We start from the raw sequence: 25,052 nt of genomic DNA on the forward strand, positions 1-25,052 counted from the left end.
CTTGGGTATTTTGGCATTACATTCAATCTCTTCAGATAAAAGTTGTCACTCACAAGGAGTGAACTTGGGGCATCTTCAACTTTCAAGAGCATGGCATCACTGCTCTAGAAGACCTTCAAGTAAGTTTAGTTACCTTTTGGAATGAAATCTCAATTGAAGCTAAACTAGACAATAGTTCAAATGCCAAAAAATTTAAATATCTTCTTCATTGGACTCTTCACAGGATCATCACACTGACCATTCATGGAAGATATAATGGTAATGAGAAGGTAACCTAAAAGAACCTATACGTTCTCTATTTCATGTTTCACAACAAGCCAATTCAACTCATTATTGCATGGTTGTGTCATGGTTTCATCTTATGTTTCCATGATTGTAAAATATTTTAAACTCCTAATCCAACTAAGCTTGTTTTCTTAAAATACCCTTTACCTATGAGCACCAACTATATCACTATCCAATACTTTCTTTATCCTAAAGTTCTCAAGAAAAAAGGTGATGATTCTTTAGAAGTGATATTGGGTGCAAGTGCTTTTTCCTCTATGGAACAAGCTAGGAAAAAGAAGAGGGCTAGATTACGTTAAAAGATGGTGAAGAGGAAGATATAGAGGAGACCAAAAGTGAAGAAGAAAGCGTTGAACAAGAGACGGGTGTCCCTCAAGGAATGATTACTCTAAGGGACAAAATGATGATCTTCGTGATAAAGCAAGCTAAGAGAAATGAAAATTTTTATAAGCTGCTCAAACATGTCTATGAAGATCTCATTGAGATGCAAAAGCACCATGGGATCCCTCCTTGTCATCCGGATTCTTGGCATCTATCTTATGATGAATCTAGTGAGGAGGAGGATGAGAATGAAGAGGAATCAAGTGATTCAAAGTATCTTTAGAAGCCATCCTTCATTCATCTTATTTATATTCATGTTTTTATTTTTTTTATTGCTTTTGCTTTTAAGTCCCATATCTCTTGTAATTCTACATTATTCTTCATATTAATGATTATTATTATGTTTGCTTCCCATTCTTATCTCCTTTATTTCCCTTTTTATGCCTTTTCTAAGTTATCTTGATTGTTTCACCTTTTTTGAATTTGATAAAGAGGGAGAGATTACGTAACTCATAATTTATATGCATAAATTGAGGGGGAGCAACATCAATATCTTAGGGGGAGTTCTTAAGAATTCTTGATCCTTCTACACACTTTTAAAAATCTTTCAGATTATTTATCTCTTTTGATCAATTTGTTTGTCAAAATCAAAAAGGGATAAATTGTTAGCCTAAGTGCCTTGTCACATGGCTTAATCCTTTATTTTGATATTAACAGAAAAATTGAAATGTTGATCTAATGACTTTTCAAGTGTTGATGTTGTAGCTTAGTTCAAGAAAGATTTCTCCAAAATCGCAACCGCACCAAAAGAGCGCCACCGCGAAAAGCAATAGTTTCATGTAGAAACTTCAAGTCCACAAAAGTTCAAAATCGCCATTGCACTAGGATGGGCACGACCGTGAAAGGTAGAAGTTTCAACGTAGAAGGAAATGGCTTGGAAAGCTCAGATTTGCAACTGCACATCAAGTGGACGAGACCGCCAAACTTGAAGATCAAAGTAAGGCTTGGGGTCATTCTTGTCTTGGAACGAAAGGATTGTCATTTTAATATTTTTTAAGTTTCCATCCTGCCTTCTGGCTCATCGATCACCTCAACTTCTATAGTTTCTGCTAAACCAGCCCAATCCAAATTAGAAACATGCTCTTCCTCTACATAATCATCATCATCATACTCTTCGTAGTCCATACGCCTCAACCTTCCATGATTGTTGTTGAAGCGCTTAGGCTGCCCAAAAAACATTAAAGCATTAGTATCAATTGAAAATATAGGCTAAAGTTTTCGTACCAATAGGGTTATTAGTCCTAACAAAATAAGTAACTCAATTGACTTAGGAAATCAAAGAAATATTCCTAATCAACTAAAGGACCGGCTGCCTCCCTTGTTTCCTCTTTAAAAACACGCCTAAATCAACCACTCTCTTTGAGAGCCTTATTTGGTTTCCTCTTTAAGTGCTTTCTTTGTTTTCCTTTTCTGTTTTTGGCGCCTCCTCTGGTACCGTTTGTAAATTTCAGCCCATCAAAGATTCGTGTCCTTCATATTTTAACATCTATGACATGCCCACGAAAGGAAAAATTCAGTTCATCAGAATAACTGGTTGTTTCAACCATGTAGCCCATATTCGTTAGTGGACCTTGCTTTGTGTTTATATGATATGGAATCAGTCCAACAAGCGGTCCATCACACAGCTCAAGTGCAAGATAATGATGCTACGGTCCATGCCTTGCTAGTGCATGAAAATGCTAAGCAAAGATCAGAACATTTCATGGGATTCTCATTAAAACAAACCTTTATCACTTGCCTTAATTGGATGGTTGAATAAAAGCTTGAAAAGGGGAATATTTGCTGCTCATTATGTTCAGTTTTTGTTGTTCATAAAGGTGGACATTTTTGGAGTTATTCCTTACTCTATTTACTGCTCATTATGTTCAATTTTTACTTTGTTCATAAAGGTGGACGTTTTGGAGTTATTCTTTGTTTAATTTCTTTGTTAGAATTTCAGTTTTAAGTGTGTAATAAAACCTTTGTAATCAGCCTTTAATACTGTTATAAAGATTTTCTTTATTTAGCACTTTTATTTGCTTTGTTTAATTAGGGATGTTACAAGGGAATGTGAATCCTTGTAATCGGGTCGGTTTAGGAGGAAGTTGAAGAGTTTATCTATGTCATGTAACTCTTCTAGTGGTTGAGTATAAATAGAACTCATGGCTAAGTGTTATAGGCATTGAGAGTTGAAAACAAATCTGATTTCTTTGTGAAATTATTCTAAGTGTTTTACTTTGTGTTTACACGCCCTTTTGCTCTTACTACTTAGTATTTGAGAGTAGAAGTTTGAGAGTGCTTTACTTAGTGTCGTGTTCTTTTATTTGTTCCCTACCATTCAAAGTACTCAAACTCATTCCAAAAATGATCCTATTCCTTTTCCACATAAATTGGTATCAGAGCTTAGGCTTTGGAGAGTGTGAGTTTCGTACAAAAAAAACAGATTACGTTCTTTGAAAACAGTCCGAAGGTTTTGATTCGTATCTCCCTTGTTCCTGAAGATTTTTGAGTGTTTCTTGAGTTTAAATTGTTTTTCTCTTTAAGAGTTTTGTGATTGTAAAGTTACAAAATTTTTGAAGTCCGTTTGATATTTTTTTGGTTGATTAAAATTGCACGCTATTGTAATGGAAACAAATCAGTCTAATTCTGAAATGTTGGTCGCTATCATGAAGCAACTTCGTGAGCTACAAGGAGACTTGAGGAAACATGAAGCTAGGATGGATGCCATTCATGAACTATCCTTAAAGATGGGAGAACGTGTTGGAGACTTGGAGAACACAGCAAGCTCCGGTGGGAATCCTACCTATCGAAATTTTCAAGAAGAAGATAGGAGTTTCAAATTGGAACTTCCTGAATTTGATGGCTCAAGTGATCCGGAAAACTTCTTAGATTGGGTTCGAAGAATGGAAAGTGTCTTTGATTATAAAGACTTTGATGATAGGAGGAGGTGTAAGATGGTTGTCCTTAGATTAACAAAGCTTGCTGGGCTTTGGTATGACAATCTAAAAGCCAAGAGACGAAGAGAAGAGAAAGAAAAGATCGAGTCATGGGAGAAACTCAAGAAGAAAATGGAGAGGCGTTGGGTACCACGTGAGTATGGGCAAGATCAATATGTCAAGCTAACTCGACTAACTCAAGGCGATCTCAGTGTTGATGAGTATGTTCGTGAATTTGAGAGGCTAGGCTTGATGTGTGACTTGCAAGAGAAGGAGCCCCTCAAGATTGCTCGTTTCACTAAAGGGCTGTCCAAACCCATCTCTCACAAGGTAGATCTTATGAGCTTTTCTACTTTTGATAAAGTTATGACAGTAGCTAGGAAGGTGGAAGCACAAGTGAAACAGGAGAAGCCTAAGGCGAACACAAGTGGCGTCAAGACTCCATATAAACCATACATACGTTTTAGGAAGAGTGAGTCTTCTTCTAGCTCTTCTAAACAACTTTCTTCTACTAATCCTTCAAAGTTTCAAAGTGGAAAATCTAGTTTTAAGCAAGAAGGATTCAAAAGGACTTGTTACAAGTGCCAAGAACGTGGGCATATTGCTAGTGAATGCCCAAAAAGGAATATTCTCACAATTCACCCGAGTGAGGAGGATTCTTACAGTATGAATCCTGAAAGTAACAATGAAGATGTTGAGGAGTATGATGCGGAGGAGAATGACAACCCTCTTTGTGGAGTTGTTAGGAGAGTCTTACATTCCGAACCTCTCAAAGACATGCGAACGAGAGAACCTTTTCCATACAAGGTGTAAGGTTCTTGATAAGATATGTGATGTGATTGTTGATGGAGGATCATGGACGGATGTGGCATCCACAGAACTTGTCGATAGCTTAAGCTTCCTCTTGAAATCATGCTAAGCCTTACAAATTGAATTGGTTGAATAATGAAACTGGTTTGAAGGTCAAGAAACAAGCTTTAGTTTCATTTACAATTGGCAATTATCATGATGAACGTTGGTGTGATGTATTGCCTATGAGTGCATGTCATATTTTGCTTGGTAGACCATGGCAATTTGATAGAAATGCTATACATGATGGTGTTTCTAATATATATACGGTTACCACGGGTGGAAAAAGATTAGATTGTTGCCTTTGCCTCCTAAGGTTGAACCTATGGTGGAAAGGAGACCTAATTTTCCGATTTCGAGGAAAGAGTTTGAAAAGAGTGTGCAATGGAGGGAGGAGGGTTTGTACTTCTTGTTAAACCCATTTCTAATGTTGTTTCCTATGCCACTAACTCTTTGTCTTTGAGTCATTTGCTTGAAGAATTTTCCGATGTATTTCCTAGTGATTTCACCGAAAGGACTGCCACCTTTCGTGGGATTGAGCATGCAATTGACTTAATCCCGGGAGCCCCATTGCCTAATAAAGCGACTATCGGTGCAATCCCGAGCAAGCTAAAGAGTTGCAAAGGCAAGTGGAAGAACTAATGGAGAAAGGTTATGTGCGTGAGAGCCTTAGTCCATGTCTTTAAAACTCTTTTAGTGCCTAAGAAAGAAGGAACATGGAGAATGTGTATTGATAGTCGTGCAATCAATAACATAACTATCAAATATAGATTTCCTATGCCTAGGCTCCAAGATATGTTTGATGAATTGAGTGGTGCCAGAATTTTCAGCAAGATTGATTTGAGGAGTGGCTACCATCAAATGAGAATTCGAGAAGGTGATGAATGGAAGACAGCTTTCAAAACGAAACAAGGGTTGTATGAATGGCTTGTCATGCCATTTGGACTTTGCAATGCCCCTAGTTCGTTCATGAGACTTATGAATGAGGTACTTCAACCTTTTCTCAATAAGTTCATTATTGTATACTTAGATGATATTTTAGTATATAGCAAATCTGAAAGTGAGCATATGTTGCATTTGAGAGATTTATTTGAAAATTGAGAACTCACAAGTTGTATGGAAAATGGAAAATGTACTTTCATGTGTAATAGTATTTCTTTCCTAGGATACATTGTTTCTAGTGAAGGGATACAGTTGATCCAGGAGAAAGTGAAGGCCATTTCCACATGGTTAGTTCCAAGGGATGTTCATGAAGTTAGGAGCTTTCATGGCCTTGCTTCTTTCTATAGAATCTTCATCAAGAACTTCTCAACAACTACAAATGACGGAGTTAATGAAGAAAGGAGAATTCAAATGGAGTGAAGCGGCCTAAAAATCCTTTGAAGAAGTCAAAATAAAATTATGCAATGCACCCATCCTTGCTCTTCCGGATTTTGACAAGCTTTTGAAGTGGAATGTGATGCAAGCGTGGGTATTGGAGCTGTCCTTATTCAAGAGAAGCGTCCGGTTTGCTACTTTAGTGAGAAACTAAGTGGAGCCAAGTTGAATTATTCCAACTATGATCGTGAGTTCTATGCGATTGTTAGAGCTTTAGAACATTGGTCTCACTATCTAAGGCCAAAACCTTTTGTTCTTCATTCGGATCATGAGGCCTTAAAGTACATACATGGCCAACAAAAGTCGAATCATCGACATGCCAAGTGGGTAGAGTTCCTGCAATCTTTCACTTTCCATTCAAGTATAAGGAGGGAAGGAACAATGTTGTTGCGGATGCTCTCTCAAGGAGACGTTACCTACTTACTCTGTCCATACTCAAGTTCTAGGCTTTGAACATTTAAAAGGTTTATATGAGAATGATGAACACTTTGCTACTATATTTCAAAAGCCTACTCAGGAGTTCATAGTTCAAGATGGTTTCTTATTTAAAGGGAACAAACTTTGTATCCCTAAGTGTGGTGTTCGTGAGCTTTTGATTAGGGAAGTCCATGGAGGTGGAATTGCTGGTCACTTTGGTGTTCACAAGACCACGGACATACTTAATGAACACTTTTATTGGCCACACATGATAAAAGACGTGACTCATGTGGTGGAGAGATGTTCTACTTGTCAAAAGTCCAAGAGTACCTTCCATAAAGGTCTCTACCATCCCTTACCCGTCCCTGATGCCCCTTGGGAAAGTGTAAGTATGGACTTTATTGTGGGGCTTCCAAAGACTCAAAGGGGAAAGGATAGCATCATGGTGGTGGTTGATCGATTTTCAAAGATGGCTCACTTTATTACGTGCCATAAGACGGATGATGCATCCAAAATTGCTGACTTGTATTTTCGTGAGATCATTCGTTTGCATGGTGTTCCAAGATCAATTGTTTTAGATAGGGATTCTAAATTCCTAAGTCACTTTTGGAGAATTTTATGAAAGTTGGTAGGTACTAAGCTTCTTTTTAGTACTTCTCATCATCCTCAAACTGATGGCCAAACGGAAGTGACTAATAGAACACTTGGATCTTTGTTGCGTGGACTTGTGAGTAAAATGCAGAAAGATTGGGATATCAAGTTGGCACATGCTGAATTTGCCTATAATAGATCACCTTCTTCAACTACAAGTCGTGCTCCTTTTGAGGTGGTCTATGGGGTTAATCCTCTTCTTCTTGTTGAACTTGTTCCATTGCCAAGAAAGGACTTAGTCCATGTTGATTCAAAGAAAAGATGGGAAGCATTTCAGAAAACATGTACTCAAGTTAAGGAGAAAATTGAAGCAATGAATGCAATTTACAAGGCAAGAGCTAACAAGAGAGAAAACAGCCTACCTTTGCTAAGGGTGATCTAGTGTGGTTACATTTGAGGAAGGAACGTTTTCCTAATCTTAGGAAAAACAAACTCATGCCTAGGTCAGATGGTCCATTTCGTGTGTTAGAAAAGATTGGAGAAAGTGCTTACAAACTTGAACTTCCAAGTGAGTATGGTGGTGTAAGTGCAACTTTCAATGTGGGGGATTTAACTCCATACCTTGATAATGAAAGTTTGAGGACAAACTTTTTCAAGAGGGGGAGAATGATATGGAATCAGTCCAACAAGAGGTCCATCACAGCTCAAGTGCAAGATAATGATGCTACGGTCCATGCCTTGCTAGTGCATGAAAATGCTAAGCAAAGATCGGAACATTTCATGGGATTCTCATCAAAACAAACCTTTATCACTTGCCTTAATTGGATGGTTGAATAAAAGCTTGAAAAGGGGAATATTTGCCGCTCATTATGTTCAGTTTTTGTTGTTCATAAAGGTGGACGTTTTGGAGTTATTCCTTACTCTATTTCACGCTCATTATGTTCGGTTTCTTTGTTCATAAAGGTGGACGTTTTGGAGTTATTCTTTGTTAATTTGCTGTTAGAATTTCAGTTTTAAGTGTGTAATAAAACCTTTGTAATCAGCCTTTAATAGCTGTTACAAAGATTTTCTTTATTTAGCACTTTTATTTGCTGTTTAATTAGGGATGTTACAAGGGAATGTGAATCCTTGTAGCTGATCAGTTTTTAGGAGGAAGTTGAAGAGTTTATCTATGTCATGTAACTCTTCTAGTGGTTGAGTATAAATAGAACTCATGGCCAAGTGTTATAGGCATTGAGAGTTGAAAACAAATCTGATTTTTTTGTGAAATTATTCTAAGTTTTTTACTTTGTGTTTACACGCCCTTTTGCTCTTACTACTTAGTGTTTGAGAGTAGAAGTTTGAGAGTGCTTTACTTAGTGTCGTGTTCTTTTATTTGTTCCCTACCATTCAAAGTACTCAAACTCATTCCAAAAACGATCCTATTCCTTTTCCACATCAGTTTATAGATGGGTACTTTGTTAGTTTGAGAGGCACCCTGCCTCCATTGAACAATTTGTTTTGCTTGGATCTGTTCTTCTTACTGCAATTCACTTTTCTTCGAAGAAGTGAAGAGAAGTGGTTAGGAACATAACAAGCTATGCAAATAGGGACGGCTTACTACAATATAAAAGGATTATGCTAAATTAGCGGCAAGAAATACATAATTGAAAATCATCTCAGAATATCTATGATCTTTTTTTTTCTTTTCTTTTAGAAAAATATATCTATCATCTATGATCCTATAACAGAATAATCAGTCATTTCTCTCTAAATATATATAACTAATTGAAAACATTTTGCTTCAGTCAAATAAATAAAAACAACTACTTCTCATTCACTTATTCGTGGATGAAATAAACTCGCGGAGCAGACAAGTAATTCCCTAATTGATTACTTTGGTATCCATCTTCTTCCCCAACTCATGAAGCCGCAAGTGCAACTCAGCAGCAGCAATCAAGAAATGGACAGTCTGATCTGGAGTCAAAATGTCTATAATCCCCTTCAGTGTTCTCAGGCGTAGATCATCAGCCTTCTGCAAAACTTTTTCAAGCCCCTCCAGTTTAGTCTTTAAAGTGGATTCAACTCGTTCCTGCACTTCGTTTCCAATACTTGATCCTTCATCTCTCCTTGTCTTGCTGATCGCGTGAGTTAATTCGACCATTGACGTATCAGCTACAGTAGCTTGATGCTTGGCCATCTTCTCCGTTATATTCTTCTCCTCCCTAATAATGCGCCTCTGGAACTCGTCAACTTGTACGAGTTGATTCGGAGAAAGATCCCCCAAGTCACCGGTGCACAATCCACGAATTACGTCATGCAGTTGAGCTTCCAATTGCAGCCCGGATTTTGAGTAGAGGAGATGAAAAGCCATACTAGGTCGCCACCCACCAATCCATAGAAAAGCATCTTCAAGAGGGCTAGTCCATGAAGGAGAGAACATGGCTAAGACATCATGCTTAGCCCACTTTGACTTGGCACTGTAATATTGCTCGTAATGCTCTAAAACTCGGTTGATAAGAGGTTGGAGAGAATCATGGTTGTTGTTTTTGTTGTTTAGTTTCTGTTTAGAGGCCGAAATAAGTTCGTCTAGCTCTTGTTTCTGCTCTACAAGCCACCATTCGAAGAAGTCGTGAAAGGAATTGTGGCTGCTAGAGGTGGAGCGAAGGCTTGCAGGGCTGCTGCTTGGGAGATCAGACATTATTGTATGCACAAAGACATACTACTTTGGCTTGTCCCTTTTATAGTGGCAAAGTGATAACTCAAGGGAAATGTAAAAGAGCGTGCTACTTTGGCTACTTTTTAAATCCTTTTGTCGTTTTTTTTCTTAGTAAATTATCTAGTATCTTCATTTCTTAATTTTAAATAATTAAATAATATTACACTACCAAATATAGGTAATGTAAGTAGCCAAACAATTAATTTAAACTAACATAATTGTCGTTTTTCTCATAGTAGGGCCATCCTATGTCACCAAATAATACGTACACCATGAGTCAGGTGTATAAAATCTCAATAAGCTTTCACCCATTAGCCAACTCTCACGTCTCTTGTAAAACAGCCAATGGTATCCTATATCTATATTTAACATTTTTTAGTAGTTTTCTAAGTCTGTTTCTCATGTTAATGACTTCATGACGGCTATAAATGTATAAAAATTATTTACGCTATTATCTTTAAGGGTGTTAACTAGTTGTATTTATTATTCTTCCTCTTTATATGTATTTTATTTACTATTATTTATATTGCTTCTCCAAGCATTAGAAAAATTAAGAGTTTAAAATTTAGTATCCAAAATTTTTCTAATACAATTTCTTAATTAATTAAAAATATATAATTTTTAAAAATTTTGAACATCATTTTTATAAATAAAATTATTTATATAAAAATATTGATTTGTAATTATAAAACTCTTTTGGTAACGATACACATGTTAAGCTACTTTCTTATCACATGTCATAAAAAAAATTATGTGATAACACGTGTCGAGATGTTTTCTCAACATATGTTATCATAAAACCCTTTTATAATAATACATGTCAAGCTATTTTCTTACACATGTCATCATAAAACTCCTTTTGTAATGATATGTGTCAAGCTCTTTCAATATATAACATTTATATATTATATATTATCATTAGTTAGATATTTTAATCCAAAAGAAACTGAAAATTTCGAAAGATTTATTATAGTGAAGATATCAAAATTAAAGACGATCAAGTATCTACTCAAAAAGATAGAGAGTCCAATATATGAGAAAAGGTCACAAATTATTGTGTTTGAACTAGGGACTCTGAATCCTATGTTGACAAAGATCAGATAGGTGCGGTAGAAAGAGCTTCTCGATCTCTTTTTACGGTCGAATTTTAGAAAAATCCATAAGAATTTATGAGAGGAGCAAGGCCTTTTCAAGGAACATGCATCTTCGGTGTCTCAACTGGTAATTGGAATCACTAGTAATTTGCATCATCGAGACCTAAAAGAATCGCTGGCGAAATCGGGACCTAATGGATTTTAACTTCGGAAGATGCTAATGTTTCTAATCGAAATACATGTCAAATCCATTGTTATGCTTGAATTGATCTTAATGTGTGTGACTTTCTAGGTTCATTATTAATTAGTAATGAAAATTTAATATTAAATTTTTTAATATTAATTAAAATACTTTAATTAATTAAAAAAATTAATTAATTGTCCCTTAATTGTTTCCATAAATTATAAACAACGTCTAACAATATATTATAATTATTCAATTAATAATAAAGCTACTGATTATTTATAAATTTTTATCTAAGAGATTAATAAATTATTAAAACAAAACATAAAAATAAAAAAATAAATATAAAATCAGCATAATTAAATAAAATAAAAATAATTTAATACTTTAAAATTATCATAAGAGTTTATTATTTCTTATTCTTTTAAATATATTCAGTGATAAAATATACCATGCATTTTATCTACAAAAAGAAAGTAAAAGTAAAGCTTTCACACTTTTTTATTTTCTTTTATTTTGCATCTGCGATATGGACGTTTTCTTTATATTAGTCATTAAGAGACAAAAGAAACTACTGGAATAGCAGCTGCATGTGAAGGCCAATTAAGAAATTAATAGCATTTAAATTAAAATAAATGACACTTGATCAACTTGTCATGTGGACAGATTCAGTCCACATGCGTTTCTTGATTAAAGTAAGTCACGTGCAATAGTGAATTCAACAAGTAGAGACTTCTCGCCTCTTATAATAATAATAACAATGGAAGTACAGAATATGTAATAGTAGTCTTATGGACGGATCCAATCTCCTCGATATATATATAAAAATACAGTGCACGTTTAGTAGATAAATTCAGTGCACTTTTAGTATGGTACTTAGCTTGCCATTTTTGTCACATACGGTCTAGTGGCAGAGCTGAAGGTTTCCTTTCTTTTCAGGAAATCCCACGGTATTTCGAGTAATTAGAGATCATCAACGGAGTTCACTACAGTTCATCAGAAATCGAATAATCAATTTTTTAATTTTAATAATTGAATTCAACTAAAATATTGTAAATCATCGAATTAAGTTGAACTAAAAAAATTAAATTTAGTTTTTTATAATTTAAATTATAAATATTTATATATAAAAAAATACTTCAGCAACAGTTTGGTAGTTCATAAGAAATCAAATAATTAATTTTTTTAAAATTTTAATAATTAAATTCAGTTAAAATTTTGAAAATAATCAAATCAAATTGAACTAAAAGAATTAAGTTTGATTCAACTGATTGGTTTGAACCTTATTAATTTTTTATAATTTTAAACTATAAATATTTATATAAAAATAAGCATATAAAGAAATTGTATTTAACATTAATAATGATAGGATAAATCTAAATATATAAATTTATGTTTCTTAGTATAAAATAAAAATTTGCTTTTCATATAAGTAAATATATAAAAACTAATTTAGATATGTATTAACATTTTGTCGAATTCAGTCGTAATTAAAACATTTTAAATAGAAATTAAATTAAATTAAAATATTATTAGATTTTTGTTATTAAATCAAATTAAATCCAACTCTAGAAATGGCCAAATCAAACCGAATTTTGCTCACTTTCAGCAATTACGAGAAAGTTCTCTTTAAAATAAAAAAGAATCAATAATAAAAGCCTCCATAGTTTTAAATTGTCAAAATCCACGTCCAAAGCAAAAACACAGCCATTCCATAAACAAAATATAAATAATTAGCAATGCAATTAATTGTAAATTGATAAGCCTAAATTATATTTAGTTATTTAAAATATTTTAGAGTTTTAATGATATATTTTTATATATAATATAATGAAAATAAGTGTTTATACTTCACTTAAGTTATGTTTGGTTGAAATCCATAAAATTTAAGAAATTTATATGCAAATCTAAAATTTATATGCTTTGAATGGAGTGGAAGTTAATTTAGAATTTTACATATTCAAATTTGTATCAAATTGGTTATATTTAAACTAAATTTTATCAAAATAGAATTTATAAATAAATTTCATAATAGTTAGTTAATATATTCCATAATACTAAAATATTTTCTTCACTATTATTTTTTTTTGAAATGAAATAAATTTCTTAATGGATTTCAATCAAATAGATAGTATTAAGCTTCATTGTCAATTTTCAGATAATATTAGCTAAGACAGAAAAATATTAAGCTAAATACTAAAAAATGGGCTTAAATAGGATTGTCGTTGTCGAAGACCCAAAATTAAAATGCATGGACTGGTTATTTGCAAGGCCTAGCTGAAATTTACATAACTCATTGGCAATTTAGTTATTTTGTATAATTATTAGAATTTATATTAGATTTATTATGAGATAATATTTGGTGGAGATAAGGATATCTATTGTCTTATCTATTAGATAGATTTATATTGATATACTTATCTTGATGGAGGACTCTTCTATATTTATCTATACAAATCTACTTCTAAATGTCACAACCCCATCCGTGGGCCCGTGACCGGCACTAGGGAATGGGTAGGCGTAAGGCCACCAAATCACATAGTAAGTCTGACACTCACAACTCAAACAAATCTCATCTCAACTTTTACTATTATTAACGCCATAATTTACAGTAACATTAAATTTTACACAATTAAATCGGTCTGCCAGAAGAACTAGGCGAGACCCGAAACTCAGAAAATTTACAACTGATACATCTACTATTACTACTGCGGAGAATCTAAGATTTACCAATTTACATACCAAATCAAATATATCACCCGATGATGAATGAGTCGGGTTACTAGATAAGAGTCGCGGGAAGACTAACAGTCACAGATCTGAAAAAAATAGTAAATTGAGACTGTCAGTCTCGAGAGTGAGTTAAAATCAAATAATCTAGAGACTATTGCAGTCTTCACAGAAAATATTAATTATTCGAATCAGTATATCAAACCATGCACGTAAATATAACTCATATTATAATCATACCGTAATAAATAAATAAATAATATATTTTTACTTTTACGGGACGAGTGGCTCAGCTAACCCCAAATTCTAATAACGATTTTGGCTCTCTTAATCCAATAAGACTGGCGCCCAGAGAGCAATACTCGACCAGGGACCTTTACTCCGGCATCTCATTCCAATAGGACTGGCGCCTAGAGAACGAAGCTCGACCAGGGTCCTTAACTCCAGTCCGGTCACTTAATATTCACTATCTGCCTAAGCCTTTCAGCCCTCTTATTCCAATAAGACTGGCGCCCAGAGAGCAATGCTCGACTAGAGACCTTACCTCCAGTCTGGTCACTTAAGTATCCAAATAAGCCGGCGCCCAGAGAGCAATGCTCGACCAGGGACCTTTACCTCCGGCAATTTACTCAAATCAGCCCAGAGAGCCATGCTCGACCAGGGCAAAACTCATAAGTATCCTGATGTGCGTAGAATACACACATCTAAATAGGGATTTTAAGGCATAATTTATGTACATTTGGATGTGAATTGCTCCCAACACTCACCCTATGCATTAGTTTATGTACTTTAGGTCCAAAAGAAGTCAAAGAGTGATAAAGGGAAGAATTGGACGTCAAAGATGCCGAAACAAGTCGAGTTTGCGCATCCCTAATCTAAACATGGCCGTGTTGGTTTCAACACTGGCCGTGTTCCCAACACATGCACCAACACAGCATGTTGGTGCATCAAACATCAAAGAAACAGAAGTTTTAGGGAGCACGACCACAAAGAGTAACACGGGCATCAACACCAGCCCGTGTTGGGAACACGGCCACCAACACGGCCGTGTTGGAGGCGACAGGGGGAATTAGTTAAAAGAAAGAAGAGAGAAAAGAGAAAAAAGAGCGGGGGGAGAATGTCCCAAACTCTAATTTTTCTCTCCCTAAGGGATTTCTGAGCTGAAACCAAGGGAAAAGGAGACTTGGATCAAGGTTTCAAGCGGATTCCCTTCAAAGATTGAAGATTGGGTGAGGTTCATTAATTGGTTTTCAAATCGAGCAAGAGGAACAAGAATCGATTCAATTCGAGCAAGAGGAATTGGGGCTGTTTACTCTCATTCAATGGTGTAATCGGGTTTTCTCTACCTTTACTCATTGTTGTAATTGAATTCTTGTAGATTTTGATAATGGACATGATTAACTAGATTGATTAAATCCATTGGGATTTCTTTACTATGTTGGCTTAGTATTATATTGTTGGATTGTTTGGGTTAGTTTTGTATTCTTCTTGCTTTCAGTATTAATTAATAAGATAATGCATCATTCATGAGACGTTGTGAATTGTGTGTTTAGATTGCTTTGTGTGATTGAGAAGTCCATTTGGCAATTGGAATTTTGAATAGCAAGAACTAGTTAATAATCGCTTAGAGATAAGAATAATTAACTAGCTGGATTAAGAATTAACGAAGCTTAATAGAGGCAGATTAAAGCTTAATGCTAATTTAAGAATCAATCGTTAGGAAGAGATTTCAACTTTAGGTTATTAGATTTAGGAATTCGGTTATCTCGAGAGAGAAACCGAATTGATTAAGAATAGATCCACGGGTAGCATAATTAGACTCACCAATCCTTTATCTTTTGTTTGATTGCCAACTAGTTTAGGTTCCCTTTGGGTTTGCTCTCTTGCCTTGGTTGTTTTAGTTATCAATTACTCCTGCATCTCCCTTAGAACTTATCTTGTAGCTATTGGTTAGTTTAGAAATTATTCATCACTAATTTTAGGTTAATATAACAAAGAACAAAGGAGTAACTCTAGGCTTTCACTTTCCCGAGGAATACGACCTTGATACTCGCCATTAGTGCTAGACTGCGTTGATAGGTACACTGCTTTAGATTGTAGCTAACACAAGTAGCACACATCATATCCAAATAAGCCGGCGCCCAAAGAGCAATGCTCGACTAGGGACCTTACCTCCGGCAATTTACTCAAATTAGCCTAGAGAGCCATGCTCGACCAGGGCAAACCTATAAAAATCTTATTACATGTCCATGATCATTACCGGTGCGCACGCGGTCCTGATGTAACCCACAGGTGGCATGTTCTACGAAAGCCACATTCCCAAGTCGCAATCATCACATTTAATAAATATCATTGTCTAATGAAATCATCCAACACATATCGAAGTAAAGATTAAAGATTTAGGGTAAAGCAACGCGCAATTCGTGAGGAAAATAATAACGTTTGTATTATTATAACATTACTAATAATAATATTTATATTATTTTCAATAATCAATAATCAAGTGAAATAATTTATATTGCGATACTAATAATCATATTAAGCATAAATTCTAAAATAGCATATTAAAATCAGACTTAGCAATAGTGCAATGATTAAATGACTTTAACTCACAGAATTGGGCGACCTCTTAGCTCTGCTACGGTGCCTCGGTTGGAGCGAGCCGAACAGACAGATCATCTAACCACGAAAAACAATTTATCAAAATGCTGAAACAATCGATCATTAATCCTAGGTCTAGACTCCTAGGACTGATTGTCTAAGAATCTCGACTCGGTAAATTCTACCGAAAATTCGGCAGAACCTCCCCTACAACACGGACATTTACCCCCCGTAAAAGGGGTTCAGGACCTGCCAGAAAAAAACTTCAAAAATCCAACAATCCAAACAACGGGAGTCGGGTCCCCAAACTTCACTATTTTTCTTGACTCCGCCACACAGCACAAAAACACGACTATGGCAGGCAGTCCGGCAAACAATTATTTTTGACTCACAAATATCATCAAGTACTCAACACAATCAATAGACATACAAATTAAATCAAAGAATCCCAAAATTAACGGGCCAAAGAAAATTACCGAGACGCTCGGTAGCTCGGTCGACTCGCCTCCGGCCGTCAAAGTCCGATCGACGATCCGAACACACCATCGGACTCGAAATGACGTGCTGAAGACGATCCCTGCTTCCGATTTTCTGATCTGACACTCGATCATCTAGAGAGAATTTTCAGACGATCTCGGCAGTCGATTCACAAACGAAGTCCGATCGCTACGAAACCGGTGCCATTGCGAAGCTTGAGCTGAGAAAAGTCGGGATATGACCTCCGATCGTCCGTATCTCACCGAAAATGCCCAAAAACCTCGGCTGCCTCTATTTTCTCTCTCCACCGTAACTTCCGTTTCCGGCCACCGTTGTCGACACCGCCGCCGCCAAAATAAAGCCAAGGCTGAGAGGAGTCGATCGCCACCAAGATCAACGGCTACTACCGCCGGAAACGCATGCACGGTGGCAAGGAAGTCTTGGTCGGCTTCCTCTCTCCTCGCCGCTGCCATCGCACTCGCCGACGATGCCGGCCGGCCACCTACCGGACGACGCAGCTCCCCCTCGCGTGACGCCCTCTCTCTCTCTCCCTTCTTCCCCAATTTTCTTTCTCTCCCCCGACACTCTCTTCTTTCCTTTCTTTCAATATCGACATTTGACCCCTGAACGTTTCCTTATTACAATTTCGTCCCTCAATTTTCTTAATTACTTACAATTTCATCCTACAGAATTTCCAATTAACCCTTAACTAATTAATTTGGGCCAAATAAGAATTATTGAAAATATAAAATTACATAAATACCCCTGACCGACATATTTATTTATAAAAATACCAAACTCACAAATTTCCATTAGAAACCCATAAAAATAAAATTATACTTTTAATCCTCAACCAAACATAAATTTCCAATATATAATTTTATTTATATATATTACATATATATTGGAAAAAATTAGAATAACCAAAACTATAATTTACCCTCCAAATAATTTTCTTAATTAATTTCTTAAAGATCCAACAAATTGGGTATAGAAAAAAAATAACTCATTTAATTATCTAATATTAAAATTCAAAATTTGCATTTAAACATTTCAATTAAACCAAATAAAGATAAAACAAAATTAATTTAAATAAATACTCATTATTAAATATATAAAAATTTCAGGTATTACACTAAAAAGAAGGGAGGAGATGTCTCTCCTATTTGCTCTCTGCTACATCTCCCATATATATTTGTTCATCATTCTTGTCTCTACAATTCTCTACAGTTCTTCATAAACACTTTAGTCTTTGTCTTTAGTTATTCTTTCAAGGTTTAAGGAGCTTCTCAAGAAGCGGAGAGTGAGGACCAATCATATTCACAGCTTGAAGAATTTTGAATTGGAGAGAGCTTTTAATTTTTAGTTTTGTTTTAATATCTTTCTATTTAATAATCATGATCATTGGGTTAAATATATTAAACTAATTTTCTTTAATATTTAGTTTGACCTTTATTACTTCATAAGAACCTTGTTATCTTTTATTTGATGAATGATTTGTTTGCTATCATATCTTTATTAGTTTCAATTATTATGTTGGTTGACCATTATATTAATTTAGTAATAATAATTGTTATAAAAATATTTAGGTTGAATGTATTAGAGATATCATCTTTACTTCAATCTATGTTGGTATAAGAAACTTTAGTTGCATCATTAGCTTGAGTAATTAAAGGAAAAGGAACATCACCATCTCATTCATTAGATCCATGCTTAAGGTTAAAACAGGAGGACTACTAAGTAATTGGCTAGGCTAAATACTACTTTTCATCATATAGTTTTAAATCATAAGCATTTGCATTGCATATTTATTTATTGTTTGGTTATATTACTTTATAAATATTACTTTCTCAAAGCATTGGTTTAGAGTATTTAGATTTACTTTTATTATTTTCTGTTGATACTTGTTCTTTATAATAAATAGCCTCAAAATTCCTTGGGAGATCAATCTCGGGGTGTTTGACCTTTTTACTATAAAGAACGATTCATGCACTTGCGAGTACTAAGTTTGATATATCAAGTTTTTTGCACCATTGCCGAGGAACTGTATCCAAATTGTATTTTATTGATTGATTGTCTAGTGTTTGTTTTGTATTTTGTGTTTTCTTTATGTGTTTTTTATTTTATTTTTAAGTCTTTTTATCTAATTTTTTTTATATATTTTATATGCCTAGCAGAAAAATAAAATCTAGTGATTCATCAACTCAAAATCCCTACAACTTGAGATCAACTATTAAAGAGGATCAAGAAATAGAAAGTGAGTTTATGCTTGAAAAAATTGAAAAGGACTCAATGAAGTTGAGATCATGAAAAACCCACAAAGAAAAGTAGTAGCTGAAAGGCGAATGGCTATAAAGGATTATGCACGGTCTACAATTGGTGACACTACTTCATGCACAGTTAGAGAGTTTTTTGACATAGTTCATACTTTCCTATTATATGGATTAAATAAAGATCAACTAAGAATGAGGTGTTTTGCTTATTCAGTAAAAAAAATGGGAGCGGTAGTTCCGGGCACACAGCTAAGTGTCTTTAGCGACTACGATACTGTAAGGCTTTTTAACCTAACCGGAAACACGATAACTAGTCACTGAGTCTAGTACGGAGATGGGAGTCGCCACCCAGATAATTACCGAGAAAATTTTACTAATGAGTGGCATTTCTCAGATTCCATAAGAAAGCTTACACCATAAATCCAGAGATGAATTCGGAAGCCAACTTATCTATTGTGTATATTAGTCTTTAATTTTATTGTTTAACAAATTATTCCCTATAAATGCAAGTAATTTATACTTAGGGATACCAAATAACACACATAATTCATAGCCCATTTTATTCAAGCCCAACCCATATTCAAGTTGTTAGCCTAGTTTACTAGTTAATTATGTTTGTAGTCCACCTAGTCTAGCCCAATTTCATATTATGCTTTGATTTCCAGCCTTTAGACCTAATAGACTACTTATTATAGTAAGGCCCATTCATTGTGATCCTAATTCTAATGAAGCCCAATTCTAACTAAAGCATACCAAGGCCCGCTAAATCTACTTAGATTTTAGGGTTTTAGACCCAGTTAATGTTGATTAGCCTATTGGACTATAATATTCATGTTGGATCAAGTTTTAACCCTAAGTCTATGTGGTCCATTTTAATTAATCAATCACATAATAAATATTTGATAATTATATAGTAAACAAAATAAACCTAATTCTTACAATCCAGCCTACAACTTAATTGCAAAAGAAAAAGACCTAGAAACTAATACATAACGTCAAGGTACATTAAAATTGTCCAAAGACAAAAAAATTAGGATTAGGCCTTGCAGAATCGATTGGCTCTAGGGTTCCTGGCAAGCTTTCTGTTGATTCGTTAGTGTATTTTGCATCCCCAGAGCTGAATTTCACATGCATAAAGAATAAAATTAATTAGATAAGAAAAAAATGAAAATAAAAATAAAAATAACAGGAATCAATCGAACGATTAAGGAAACCCTAAAACTAATAAGAACCTTAAAAACTAAAAGCACAATAATCAAACAAAGATAACATAGTAGTCGTGCAATCTTATTAAACATATTTAATTACTAAATCATAATGAAAATACAAATCTAATCATTAATCCTATTGCATATATCTTATCAGATTCAGAAACCCTAATTATCAAAATTATCAGATTCAAAATCCTAGATTTCTTATTATCAGATTCAAAATCCAGTTAACATGCAAATTCACGGAAACTCTAATATAATCATACTGATTATAAATACTAACCCTAATCATGTTTCTAAAAATAAATAATAAAAAGGAAATAAAAAGAAACATAAGAACTAATTCTATGATGATGGTGAATGCATGTTTGAAGGAACCCTTAGGTTGTCACCATAATTGATGGATTTGTGAGTCTTAGGCGATGAGAATGCATTTAAGTCAAAGACAGGGTAGGAATCTAGTTCTGGATCTCGTGTTGAGAAAAATTTTGTCGATTCAAAAAAAGTAAGTTTCCAAAAAACGGTTCTTTTTTAAGTGGCTTCTTTATTAGTGGCTTGAATCCTCAAAAATGATAATATTTTCTCTCTAGCTTTTTTCTCTGTGTTTCTCTTTTTTTCTTTCTCTTTCTTAGTGTTTTTGTGTTCATGTCGTTGTTACTGTTTTGCCCAAAATTCTAGTTAACAATAATCCTAATCACCTCTTTCTATTTTTAAAGGTAGAGTTTCAAGGGAAACCCTAAGGGAGACGATAATCTCAAATAAAAATGTTGATAAATATCCAATTTTAATTTTTAAACATAAATAATTATCATTAAAAATCATGATTATTGTCAAAAAACCTTCTAGAATCTATATCTGGATATAAAATCTTCGAAAAAAACAAGTCGGAGTGCAAAAAACCCAATCTGCTCTATGTAAAGCTGATTGGCATTACAGAGTGTCGACTAGCTCTATGTAGCGCCGAAAGGATCTATGTAGAGAAAGTTAAAAAATCTTGCGATTAGGTCCCTGAATTTCTAAAATTGCCGTTTTGACCCTCGAACTTTATTTTTCTTGACAATTGAGTCTAAATTGATTTTAAAAAGGTAATTCTATCTAGATTAACCTCAATCCTAGATCTAGAAAAAGGGTATTGAAAAAAAGTAAAAGCTTGGTTAATGACCTCGTTTCCTAACTTTTTGAGAACTTGGAATGAATTTTAACAAAATTTTATGCGTAAGTTTTACTCACATCAAAAGACCAAAGAATTAAGAGCTGAAATTTATAATTTTTATCAAAAGGATACTGAGTCCTTTCATACAGCATGAGCTCACTTTAAATCACTTTTATTGTAATACCCACACTATGGATACCCACTTCGAGTAACCAACCAATCATTTTATGATGGGTTGATATAACAATATCAATATATGGTTGATAATGCAGGTGGCGATGCTATGCTAGAAAAGACAACTAATGAGGTATATAACATCTTTGAAATGTTAGGAGCTAACTCGTACCAAAAGAGTGTGCGGACAAAAAGAGCCGGAGTGAATGAAGTAGTAGCTATTAGTGAGATAACCATGCAATTGGTTGTATTTACAAAGCAAGTTAAGAAGCTTGCCTCAAATAAAAATATTTGATGCTAATATTTATGGTATATGTGGTCTTATGGTCATGGTGCTAATATTTGTTCATCTTTTGATAATTATAGAGAAAATATGTACGACCAAGAAAATTTGATGGATACTTACCAACTAAGCAACTTATGAATGACCCTTATTCCAACACATATAATCCGGCTTGGGGAAACCATCTGAATTTTTCTTGGAGATACAATGACCAAAATCCACCATAATTCTTAGAAAATTCAAATCAACCTCATTACTAAGACCAATATTCTCAATTCTAAAGGAACTCCAATCATTTATTTCAAGATCACGAGCAAACTTTTCAATCTAATAAGCAAAGAAAATCAGGTTTGAAAGAAACACTTCAATCATTTATGATGGCTTTTTATGATATGAAGGAGAGGAATGAGAAAAGACAGATTCCATTGAGGCTTCAATGAAATGTTTAGAAGCTCAAATGGGACAAATTGTTGAAGTTGTTCAAGAGCTCAAGAAAGAAAAACTACCAAGTCAACTTGAATAAGCTAAAAGCGAACATTCATTGAGTGAGTGTAACTGTTATGGTTTACAGTGAATAGTTCTTAACCAATCCTCAGTAGGCATGTTCCATTAAACCCGTTTAGGTTTATTACCAGTATTAAAAAAGGTAAGGTAGTTAATAATAAAATTAATATAAAAACTAAAAAGAATTCTTCTTTTTATACAGGTACACTTAAAGATGATGGATTATTAGAAATAAAAATTAATGAAGAGAGCATGCGAAAGGAAGAGAAAATAGCCCAATCTTAAACTTGAGGAAAAAGAAAAGTAAGTATTTTCTTGACTTCAATTCCATAAGGTAGCTTGATTCAAACGTGGCTAATTTATGCCAAACCCGTATTCACTGTTGATGTCTTCACCAAGGATTGTTCACCTAATCAAGCAAAAAAAAACTCTAACTCCCAACAAGACTCTTAATACTTAAGAACCTTACTTGTAAAGAATTAAAGGTTGTTTGACATAAACATAAGTTTATATTAAACTAAGTTTGTAAATACCAAGCCTTCACTTGATAAATTCACCAAGTTCATAAAGAACAAAAGAAGAGAATTAACTCCAAAATAATCAATATTCAACAACTCCCTTTACATGGAGATTCGTACTAGCTTATATAAGCCTTAGAATAACCTAGTTCTATAATGATAAGGAAATAAATAATAATTATAATACTAGAAATAGAACTCCTAAACTAAAAAGATAACTTAAAACAGGACTCCTAACTATTAAAAGACTTCTTTAAATGAACAAAAACTCCTAAAGTTCGTCCGACCCAAGCCCATATTATAAACATGAGAATTGAGCTTAAGTAAGATGTGATATATGTGGCCCATTATTAAGTATCAGACTCCAAATAGCTTGACTTGATTATCTTGGGCTTATCTTATATTGATCATGCCTCTATATGTTGGATTAAGTTGATTAGAGTATCTTAAGGCCCATTGTTTTGATTAAGTCCAATCTCACTTGGACTTTGAATCTAACTAGGACTCCCAGTTGGATTAGGATTCCTAGTGGAAATAGGATTCCTCTCATCACACTCCTTATGTCATCAGGACTCCTTACTAGATTAGGATTCCAAGTGGAATTAGGATTCCTTGTTGAGGTTGAGCAAGTAGGATTTCTATCATTAGGATTCCTTGTAGGGGTAGTATTCCTTGTGCTATATGGGTTCTCATCATTCCCCTTTCTTTGAAAAGACTTATCCTCGAATCTTGCCCGAATATTATGAAAGAAGCAAACATATAATCTCAAAGAACAATAAGAACTTATTATCAACCTGCAAATCTTTTACAAAAGCTGTTAGAGAAACTTTAGAACAAATAATACTTTTAATGCCAAAAAAATTGAAATGCTTAAAAGACTCCATTGTATCAAGCAACACAATCTCACTCCTCACTAACTCAAATTTTGCCTCATCTTTGATAATGATCTCTTCAATTTTGGACTCACTTAGAGGTAGCAAATCATTATCTTCCTTACCATCTTTAATAATCATGTCTTCAAATTCTTCATTAATATTAATATAGCAATTTACCTCCTCTATATCGTCAATATTAGTTTCTAAACATGGCTTAGACCCGGCTTTATCTTCAAGATGCTTAGCATAACGATGAACCAACCTGATGAGCATAGTTTTACACATATTTGCTTGCATATTATTGCGTATGTTCTTAGCAATTATTGTGCTTTTATTCCCAGATCACCCGTGTTTTGTGTTCTTTTGCATTTCAGGAACATTTATAGGACCATCATCGGTGTTTAAGCAATTATAGATCAATACGTGCAGAAACGGACGAGAATTCATCAAGATCGGACAAGAGCCCGCAATGCATACATTGAGCACGACCTGGACTCTGGCCGTGCTCAACCATTGGCTTTGATTCTTGAAATTTACACTTTGGGCACGGTTTCAGTAGCCACCCACCTTCAAGACGTGGTGGCCAACACGGGGAGAAACACTACCGTGGTGAAACCCTACTTGGTGAGATCCACAAAGACCGGACTTTAGTTGACCAAAGACGGACCTTGAACACGGCCGTCTTGAGTTAAATATATAAGAAAAATGAATTTTTCTTAGAAAGGGGAGAGGAAAAAGAGTGACATAGAGCCACTGGCGGTTGGTTCGCATTGATTGAGTGCGAGAGAGAGTTCGCGGGAGTAAGAATCCCGGAATCACAAGGTTCCGAAAAGTAAACCGTAGTGGAAGCAATTCAAGAGGCAGTTTGGGAGATTAATCAAAGTGTAGATCCGGATTTGGAGCCTGTTCATCTAATTCGAGAGAAAAGGGTGTACATGTTTTATTTTCATTATTCTTTCATTGTAATTGATTTCCTAGATTGTTTTAAACATGAACATGTTTAGCTAGACTGATTTAATCCATTGGGATTTCTTTACTATGTTGGTTTGATATTATATTGTTGGATTGTTTGAGTTGGTTTTGTATTCTTCTTGTTTTCAGTATTAATAAGATTATGCATTATTCATAAGACGTTGTGAATTGTGATGTTTAGATTGCTTTATGAGATTGAGAAATTCGTTTGGCAATTGGAATTTTGAATAACAAGAACTGGTTAATAATCGCTTAGAGATAAGGATAATTAACTAGACGGATTAAGAATTAACAAAGCTTAATAGAGGCGGATCAAAGCTTAATGCTAATTTAAGAATCAATCGTTAGGAAGAGATTCCAACTTTAGGTTATTAGGTTTAGGAATTCGGTTATCTCGAGAGAGAAACCGAATTGATAAGAATAAATCCACGGGTAGCATAATTAGACTCATCGATCCTTTATCTTTTATTCGGTTGCCAACTAGTTTAGA

The 25,052-nt window shown here is 34.4% G+C and overlaps 1 protein-coding gene across 1 annotated transcript; it reads right to left on the minus strand.

Moving 5' to 3' along the window:
* Positions 1 to 8,607: 8,607 nt before the first annotated feature.
* On the minus strand, positions 8,608 to 9,515 carry LOC8282116 (protein DOG1-like 4). The gene has a single exon (XM_002527968.4). The coding sequence runs from the start codon at positions 9,493 to 9,495 to the stop codon at positions 8,680 to 8,682; it is 816 nt and encodes a 271-aa protein (XP_002528014.2). The 5' UTR covers positions 9,496 to 9,515; the 3' UTR covers positions 8,608 to 8,679.
* Between the last annotated feature and the right edge of the window lie 15,537 nt (positions 9,516 to 25,052).

The sequence above is a fragment of the Ricinus communis genome, chromosome 7 (assembly GCF_019578655.1).
Source record: "Ricinus communis isolate WT05 ecotype wild-type chromosome 7, ASM1957865v1, whole genome shotgun sequence".
In the NCBI taxonomy this organism is placed as follows: Eukaryota; Viridiplantae; Streptophyta; class Magnoliopsida; order Malpighiales; family Euphorbiaceae; genus Ricinus; species Ricinus communis.